We start from the raw sequence: 9,893 nt of genomic DNA, 5'->3' as shown, positions 1-9,893 counted from the left end.
TATATATATATATATATATATATATATATATATATTGTATGTATATATATGTGTATATATATATATATATATATATATATATATATATATATATATATATATATATATATATATGCACATATATACATGTACATATATACATGTATTGCATTTATTATTACTTCGCTCTAATGCTTCTCTGCATGTGTTCAGCAAAACATTCACACAAACAGGGATTCTTGTGATGCCCTCTAGTGCTTGGGCTGTGGAAGGATGAGATTGAACTTGTGCATACTGTACATATGAATCAACATCATGAATACAACCCACTAGAAAGTGATCGTTTATTGACATTTATGTACAAGAATTTGGGCAAAAGCAAAACCTGTTCATGGATATCAGAAAATTAGGCTGATATAGAGTAGTCTGTGTCCATAATTATATTTACATGTGTATTTGCATTAACAACGTTATCAGTTATCAAGTAAAGGGGTTTTCATATGCAATTACATTTTTTTTTCACATTATCTTGAACTCATATACAAAAAGAATATAAAATACAAAACTGCCAACAAATAAAAATAATAAAAATACATTAGAATATCATCAACTGAACAGTGTACAGCAAATGGTCAGGTGATCATTTCGCAAGTTTGCATTTAAATGTTCTTTTTTTTTTCAAAAGCAAGTTCAGAGTCATCTGGAACATGTTTATTCCTTGGGGAACGATAAACAATAAATGCAAACATAATGCAATGAGAAACATCATCATAAGAGCCTGCATGCATTAAACAGTAGCCTGGCTGAACATCAGTGAAGAACCATCAAAAAAAATGTATTTATAAACACATAAAAGCACCACTCAATTCTGACTAATAAAGAAAATTTGGCTTTGTCATCTGTGGTTGATTTTATTAATATTAGGAAGACAAAACCTGTTTGCATTTGAGGTTTTACAGTTAAGAGTGACAAACCAACTCATATCTGTGTGACAGAAGATGTGCATCAATAAATAAACAAATAGATCATTTAAAAAAAAAAAAATATTTGAATCAATAAAGATATACCTGCAACATACAAGGTGGATGTAGGGGCTGAAATTGATTATCCGTGGCAATATACAAAAAGAAAATGGATTATGTCCCTTTTTCCCTCCCCTAGACATCTAAACTGCCTAAAATTCTTGCCGAAGCCGGTGATGAAATGGATTGACCAATAGCGTGAAAGCATTGTACGTATCGACCAATCGTGGCGTGCGAGAAGGCGGGATCTACAGACAGTCAAAAGCAATGTAAATACACATGCATATACTATATGAGGACCGTAGAGAGACTGCCAGCAGAGACACAAAGCCAAAACACAGACGTTTTAGGCAATTTAGAAAAACCCATCCAGAGAAAAAGAGGACTTGTGGGAATGAATCGTGTGAATGTCACGCCGTTGGCTGTTCGTTATTAAATGCAGCTCATCCCTAGGCCCTAAAAAAGCTTTGGCTTCAAGGAGCATTGTTAGAGAGTTATTTCTAACGTAGACACATGGACGCCGCTGGCAGAAAGGTCTGATGAGCTTAGTGTTAGTGTCGCTAATAAGTCGCTTACATCACTATCAAGTGAGCTTCCATGTGTACTCGAGCAGGTATTAGTGAGAGCGACTTTAACCTTCCCTGCTCCACAGAGTCGGGTTTTAATGACATTAACAACAGTTTTTCAGCCATGTTATTAAATAAGGCAAAACAATGTCTGGTTTGGGCTTCAAACAGTTAAATTGATGTTTAAAGGAACGGTTCACCCAAAAATTAAAATGCGCAAAACCAAGACGTAGGCCTGAACAGTAGAGTTTTTACATGAACTCCTTGCAATGAATCATGCAATGAAAAATAAATTGATAAAATGAAATGCTAGGTCTGTGCGTGAAGCGTGACAATATTTAGAAGATTATTACCTGTAATCCAGAGCCTCAGGCAAACGGGGAAATCTGATCATTCATGTGACAAACTGATCGTTTGACTTATTTTGCCCTCCTTGACGTGCTTTTTTTACTCTCAATACAGGGAACTGCTAACTTGCATTTTATTAATGCACAGTTTCAGCTAAAATATTCTTTATTGATCTACTCATGAAAAAAAAAAATGATTGCCTGAGGGTGAGTAACATTTTCATTTTTAGGTGAACTGTCCCTTTAAGGTTCGGTCGGGGGCTATGTTCAGAATAGCGTACTAGCATACTACTCATACTATTAATGCAGTATCCATGACATGCAGGGTACAGATGCTGTCTGTAAGCATACAATACCTAGATGATGTTTTACATTCACCACAGCGCACATTACATATCTAGAGTACTCTATGCTATAATGCAATGTGACTCCTCGGTCTAATACCAGTGTAATTGTAATACCAATCTTGGATTTTATCTGCAAAATATGAGAAGTGGGAGATGCATGCTTTATTATTAAACATGCAGTGTAATTAGATCATGTGATAACTGTCAAGTGGTTATTTTATAGCATATGTTCTGCACACTATAAAACTAAAAAAATACTGGCAGTATGAAGTGCAGTATATACTGTGCAATATGTTAGTATTCCATTTCAATCATAGCCAGGCATTTTAACGTATTTTAGGGGAACAGCCAATCAGAAAGGAGATGATCTGATGCCTAACCAATAGAATGATGCTCAGGATGTGAGTAAGACGCAAAGTTGCATACACGCTTGACCCCACACTCCCACAAAGTACTATATATATCTTGTATTTTAGTGCAGAAACATGCTATTTCAAGTCATTGAACAAAATTTAAAGATATTTGTCGTTTAAAAATCTCTAAAAAGTCAAGTGTGGAATGAGTTACTGAAAACGTTTTTGCAGTAATAAAAAAAATAAGTCTCCCATCTTCACTCCAGACCGAAGGTGCTGGTCTCCTCCACAGCGGTGAGAAGTTTCTCATACAGCATAGAGTACGACGGATAGGGAGGCAGATCCAGGCGGTTGAAGCACGTGTGTGCCCTGCAAGAGACGAAAACAGAGAGGTCAAAGGTCGGGAGGAGGCTTCTGTTGTGGCCTCTGACTAAACAGGTGAGACGAAGTCTACACTTCATTGAGCCGCTCCGCTGTAGAGCGTGTGAAATTCTGTGTGTGAGTGAGGCATCCGAGTCTTTTCCATCAGACCGGCCTTATTTAGCTCTGGCTGCTGACGCTGTGCACACACAATGACAAACTCAGAGCCGTTCTCACCCTGACAGAGAAATATGAGCCTGTACTTTAGTGCTGACGGCGCCAGGCTTTGATCCGCACTCCCTTCTGTTTGCCAGAACAGGGTGAAATGATTTCAAGGTGAAACGCTGGATGCAAATTGAGCTTTTGAGTCCAACAGTCGGTTTGCAGGATGACACTTTGTCATCTCGGGTGGCTTTATTTACAAGTCTAAACAGAAATGCGGTTTCTTTGCTGTTGTGATTGAATTGCACAGCGTGGAGGAACCGTGGCAGGTAAACAAAACCGTATTTGAACAAGCTTATAGTCAACCACACAAAGAATCTGTACCGCTTGGGTGACGGTGTCCTAAATGCATTCATTATTTATGTCTGTGTCTTTCATTTCACGTCCCGCCTTTGTTTTGACTATCAAAAATAAATGGAATTGTAAGGATCTCAAATCTCTGCTTCAATCTCCGCCTGTTCCCTAAACAGCATATGCTGTTTTTTTGATAATTCTTATTATAAAATAAGACATGGTATTAATTCTATAAAATACAAACTATGAGTAATGTGAAATTAATGCGTAATGGTAGAGAAAATAATGTGCTTTTTATTATTCAGCCCAGGTCTTTGAGATCCTGAGCCTTTCTGTGTAGCATCCCTAATCTAGCACATATGCAAGTCATCTATATGGTAATGCGCTCTAAAAAGTTGACAAAACAAAAACTAACTTTCAGCAATATATGCACATTTAAAATATCCTCTCTAGGGTAAACCCCTCCGAAAATATTCACAACATCACACTTTTTTGTCTCTAGAATGAGAATATTCTCCTAATAGCATCCCTCAGCGACTAGCATTCCACGCTAACTTACTGTTTCAGTAGGAAGTGCCTCGAAACACAAAAGAGAACTGTGCTTATTTGGTAATTTCATTGTTTTTTTTTTCCAGTGTTGCCAAGTGCTTTCAATTGAAAGTAGCCAAGAAGTTGCTATATTTGTCCCTAAACTTTTGAAAAAAAGCCTCAAAATGTGTGGCTAGCACTTCAGCTAGCACAAGGCCTTCGCTTTTGATGAATTGGCCTTCAGCAAGTGCTAAAAAGTATTTTCATTTAAAGCTGTTTATCAATAATTTGAGATATATATATATATATATATATATATATATATATATATATATATATATATATATATATATATATATATATATATATATATATGTGTTATTTCTTGCAGTATACCTTGGCAGAGAGGTAATCTTTCCCCACTTTTCAATGCAGAAGCGCCGCAGGCCGTTGCTCCCACGGAGCGCAGCGAAACCCTCGTAAGGGACACTGGACGTTCCCGTCACGAACTGCAGCAGGCGCAGCCTCTGTTCATTATTGAAGCGTTCCACCGCATCCCAGAAACTACGAATCACAGCGTGCCCATCATGGTAACCTGGAGGAGGAAGGAGATAATGTTGAACTGTTGCTATGACACGCTGGAAGTCTCTGTTGTGTTGAGTTAGACTCTATTCTCAAATAGGAGCTAATGTAGTCGCACAGAAGGTGTTGTTATAATCATATAATCCAGATACTACCACCAGGACTTACAATATAGCAACTATGAAGATGAATTGATGAATTGTATCACTGATGGGTTATTTTAACAATGTTTGTGCTATGACATAAAGCTCATCAAAAATATATTAATTTGTGTTCTGAAGATGAACAAAGGTCTTATGTGTTTGAAACGGCATGAGGTCGAGTAATTTATGACAAAATTTTGGGGTGAACAATCCCTTTAAATGGTTCAGGTGTGTTTTATTGGGACTGAAGCTGAACTCTGTTGGAAAGTGGCCCTTTGGGGGCAAGTAACAAGCTTATTTAAATTAGCCAAAATATAAGAACAGAGAACGTGGCCCTCTAAAGAGGCTCTTCAGGGGTCTCTATCCGAATGTGCATAGGCTGTGCAGGAAAAGTCAACAAAAGACACCAGAGACTCAACCGAGGTTATCTGGACACCGTGAAACCACAACACCACAGGAATATATGAAATTCTGCAGGGTTCACTCGTCACGCTTTCAATGTCAACAGCTCCGTTCTAAGTGATGAACTGCAATCTAAACAGAGGGGATACTTGTTTTGGCATTAGCTGTGGGATAAAATCCTGTTGACCCTCTATAGTAATTCACAGCAGAAGACCTGAAAGAGAAGCGAGGCCACTTTACATGAAACAAATGCTTAACCTGAGCAATCAAGTTTCAACTCACTAATGAAGACCATGTGAGCATTTCTCTCCAGTATTTAAACATTTATGGGTACCTTTTGGAACAAAATGGTCAGTATTACCGACTGCTGACAGAGCAGCTGCTATGAATTTTTAAAGGCGACGCAAGCATCCGCTCACCTCCTCTGTATTCTGTGTTGGATCTCCAGTCATTCAAATCGATCTCAGCCGTGCCTGCAATGACCAACTCCAGCTCACGAGCATCGAACACTGAAACCAGACGGGAGTCTACAACCTGCATTATAAAGGAACAGTTTATATATGACATTCAAATCATCTAAATTTACTTATTAAATAACAAATTTTCAGTGAAAGTATACCATTCAAGCTAACGTACCTCATAGAAACCTCTTACAAGGGCTTCGGTCTGCTGCATAACCCCCCTCTCCACCCTCCATCTCGCCATGCGCTCAATGTATTCCTTCTTGTTCTTTTCCGTCACTTGGGTATTGGAGCCTCCCGACTTCAGTTCCCTCTCTATGACCTGTCAAAAGATGTCAAAGGTTTTAAGGGTTGGGACAAAAATCTGTTCCAGCAGAAGTAATATTTATGTTAAAGTAATGTTAAGTATTCGTCACATGGAAAAGCATGGATTCATGCTGAGCCACCTTTTTGTTGTCTGTTCTTTTAATGTTATATTTATACAATATTTGTTTAAGTAAGCCAGGGATGTCTAAAACTGCATCTTAGCAGATTATCACTCTATAGATTTTAGCTCCAACTTATCTCAACACACCCGCTAGGAAGTTTCTAGTCATCCTAAAGACCTTGGATAGTTTTTAGTTGGGTTTAATTAAAGTTGGAGCTAAACTCTCCAGGAACAGGACACCCCTGAGGTAAGACATTAAGACAGTGGTCTCAAACTCAATTCCTGGAGGGCCGCAGCTCTGCAGAGTTTAGCTCCACACCTGCTCGGAAGTTTCTAGTAATCCCGAAGACCTTGATCAGCTGGATCATGTGCGTTTGATTAGGGTTACAGCTAAAGTGTGCTGTAATTGAGTTAGAGTCCAATGCACTACGAAGTTGAGTGTAAACCAACTCTGGCAGAGCCCCACTCTGGATGGGTTTGTACTGGGATTGAGAAACATTAGTGCAAACAGCATTTGTGACCCCGACGTGCCACCTTTTATATCTTTTAGTGCAAAGTGATTTTAGTAAAATTTAATACAAAACTTATAACCAGATTTGGCTTTCCATACATAATGAAGAAGCCTGAGCACGAGCCTCAATTTTCTTCAATCCTGATCATAGATCATTATCATTGCTGGTTTTTTGGTAAGACAAAGGATGAAATGATTAGTTGATGTTAAAGACAATGTAAACAATGAAAAACTGTCAACAAATATTTCAAATATTAATTTAACAGCCTGCAATTAATACAGTTATTGTGGTAAATAAAGGGACAGATATACTGATGGCAAAACTTTCCATTTCTTGGTTAGGGATAAAAAGAGGTTTTTGTGTTTGTGAATATCTCAACACTGCCGAAAGTGGCATTTAGATGAATCTATAAATATATGCTCTGCACTTTCCTCTCTGTAAATGAACAGGAAAAATGATGAGCGTTAGAAAACAGTAGTAAAGAAAGAATCATAGCGATAAGGATAACTTTGAGTCAGATCTGATCTTAACATTTTAACTCATTTCAAAAGCTGAATGGTTAATTAAAACCTACTGATTAATTGGTGAAATAGTTGACGATTAGTTACTTAATCATTCTAGTAATCATGATCACTTGTTGCAGCCACAAAAGACACACAAAGACTTCCTTGAAGGTGCTTCAAAACCAGAATGAATTATCCAAGCACCTGTCCGAAGACCTCCTCGTTGACTGTAAACGTCAGATCCAGGATATCCGTGATATCGTTGTCCTTCATCCACTGCAGGCTCTGATGGAACTCTTCATCCAGGTATTCCAAATCACTCAGATCTGTCACTCTGTGCAGACAACCAATCAAAATACACAATTCATCATTTGAAATTCACCTCGTCATGGGAACTCCAAAAAAATCTGATACTCACAGTCTGAGCAGGGCCTTGTAGAACGGTCGAGTGAAGAAGGCATCCAACAGATACTGGTGGATCAGAGCCAGACCCAAAATACGGCCACTGAAACGGAACCTGTGAGGGTCCAGCAAAACATTCATTCATGTCATAATGTTCTGCCTTGTTATGATACATACCCTGCCTTTGAAACAATACAGGCTTTTAAAATGTCCTTCCTTCTGGATAGGACTTGAAAGTCAGACATTTTGACTTAATAAATTCAATTAAAAGTTGTGAATCTCAACACTGGCATTCACCAGGAGTGTCCTCTACTTGGATGAAGCTCAAGGCAAACACAGGGAATTTGTCTTTGTATTTAGTTTCTTAACACTATAATTTACTCAACAAGAGGACTATTTTCACTGTCAGTCAAAATCCCAAAATGAGAGACAAAACAAAGACGTAGCGTGACCGCTTCTGACCAGAAGGTATGCGATTCCTGAACCACATGCCACATCAACCAGAGAACTACAAAGCTAAACTTCAAAAACATTCCATGCCTAAGCAGCAATAATTGGGGATAAAGAGAGACAGTAAGGCAGAAAATGGAGGATCTCTCACCATTCCAAATGGTTTTCTACAAATGCAGACATGGGGCTGATCTGCACTGTGTACGTGTCATTGGCCGAGTACTCAAACAGACCGTAGTAGGGGTTAAACAGCTCCTGAGATAACAGGAAGAAGAACTCCAGCGATGGGCCACTGTAATCCAAACTATAGGGAACATGAACACAATATTTTAGACCAGTTAGGATCCCAGTTCTGGTTTGTGTGTCTGTCAGTAACATGTGTGTGAAGGAGAACACGGTCTGACCCTTCTTCTCCGACAAAGGTGATGTAGAGCTTGTTTCTCTGGAGCTCTTTGCGTGAGTAGACCATTACTTGATTAAAAGTGCCTTCCAGTAGATGTTCTCTTCTGATGATGAGCCTTGATAGAAACACAAGATAAAACCAAATCAAAATCAGCTTAATATCTATCTATCAGTCTGTCTGTCTGTCTGTCCATCCATCCATACATCCATCCATCCATCCATCCATCCATCTAGTCCATCCATCCAGTCCGTCCATCCATCCATCCATCCATCCATCTAGTCCATCCATCTAGTCCGTCCATCCATCCATCCATCCATCCATCCATCCATCCATCTAGTCCATCCATCCATCCATCCATCCATCCATCCATCCATCCATCCATCCATCCATCCATCCATCCATCCATCCATCCATCTAGTCTGTCCATCCATCCATCCATCCATCCATCCATCCATCCATCTAGTCTGTCCATCCATCCATCCATCCATCCATCCATCCATCTAGTCTGTCCACCCATCCATCCATCCATCCATCCATCCATCCAATTATCCATCCATCCATCTAGTCTGTCCATCCATCCATCCATCCATCCATCCATCCATCTAGTCTGTCCACCCATCCATCCATCCATCCATCCAATTATCCATCCATCCATCCATCCATCCATCCATCCATCCAATTATCCATCCATCCATCTAGTCTGTCCATCCATCCATCCATCCATCCATCCATCCATCCATCCATCCATCCATCCATCCATCCAATTATCCATCCATCCATCTAGTCTGTCCACCCATCCATCCATCTATCTATCTAGTCCAACCATCTGTTCATCTGTCCATCCATTCATCCATCCATCCATCTATCTATCTCTCTGACACACTTACTTGATTTTCCCTGGCCCCTGGCCATAGCCTTTAGCCTCCAGCTTTCTGTAAAAATTGCGAAGCTTTGCCTCAAAGTCCCTGCGGTACGGAGCAGGCGCTCTGGCCCTCTGCAAGCCTGTCAAAACATATAATACCACTGCATGAAATTACAGAGCGGTCTCCTTGAACATTTCCTTATTTAACAATATCATACAGCGTATTCAAATGAAATAAAAGCGGGCAAGAAGCCAAAGACAAGATGCATTTAATTCATCTGAAATTTCTGGGGGCCTCAGTGTGAAACAACGAAGCAAATGGAGCAGGGACGTCAGCGCCATGCTGTGAAATAATTGTCATACTCATACTCTGAGTTTCTCATCACAAGCGTGCCGAACAGGCTCATTAAACCGCTCTAGCACATTCTGTGCAGCACAGCGGGACGCCCGCCATCGAATTAAGTCGCTTTATCTTCGCCGGGGAGTGAGTGCTTGTGATCAGGCTCAGTTCAGGACGTGAGGAATGGCCTGTGATTTGCTCAAACACGAGGGAAGTGGTAGACTGGCCAGACTTTAACCACAAACACACAGGAGAGCTGATGCGGGGAATGATTGCTCTCGTTGTTAGGGAAAAGCCTCCGCACAAGAGACCGGCTCGTGTTTCCACAGAGGCTTAAATGGGCTTTTAAAAGAAAAGTCTTAGAAGTCAGTGTGTGGGTGTTTGTTAC

At 39.7% G+C, this 9,893-nt stretch overlaps 1 protein-coding gene across 4 annotated transcripts in view; it reads right to left on the bottom strand.

Moving 5' to 3' along the window:
- Window positions 1–309: 309 nt before the first annotated feature.
- LOC122330269 (E3 ubiquitin-protein ligase HECW1) overlaps window positions 310–9,893 on the bottom strand; it is a 48,342-nt gene continuing 38,758 nt past the window's right edge. For all 4 annotated transcript variants that reach the window (XM_043227154.1, XM_043227156.1, XM_043227155.1 and 1 more), the window contains 9 exons: window positions 9,191–9,305; window positions 8,305–8,418; window positions 8,052–8,204; window positions 7,467–7,565; window positions 7,253–7,382; window positions 5,782–5,928; window positions 5,565–5,679; window positions 4,415–4,613; window positions 310–2,983 (listed from right to left, as the gene is read on the bottom strand). In XM_043227154.1, coding sequence (XP_043083089.1) covers window positions 2,872–2,983; window positions 4,415–4,613; window positions 5,565–5,679; window positions 5,782–5,928; window positions 7,253–7,382; window positions 7,467–7,565; window positions 8,052–8,204; window positions 8,305–8,418; window positions 9,191–9,305 — 1,184 coding nt within the window. In that variant the 3' untranslated portion in view covers window positions 310–2,871. The remainder of the gene's footprint in view (window positions 2,984–4,414; window positions 4,614–5,564; window positions 5,680–5,781; window positions 5,929–7,252; window positions 7,383–7,466; window positions 7,566–8,051; window positions 8,205–8,304; window positions 8,419–9,190; window positions 9,306–9,893) is intronic.

The sequence above is a fragment of the Puntigrus tetrazona genome, chromosome 24 (genome assembly GCF_018831695.1).
Source record: "Puntigrus tetrazona isolate hp1 chromosome 24, ASM1883169v1, whole genome shotgun sequence".
Classification (NCBI taxonomy): domain Eukaryota; kingdom Metazoa; phylum Chordata; class Actinopteri; order Cypriniformes; family Cyprinidae; genus Puntigrus; species Puntigrus tetrazona.
This window is presented reverse-complemented; position numbering and strand designations above follow the sequence as displayed.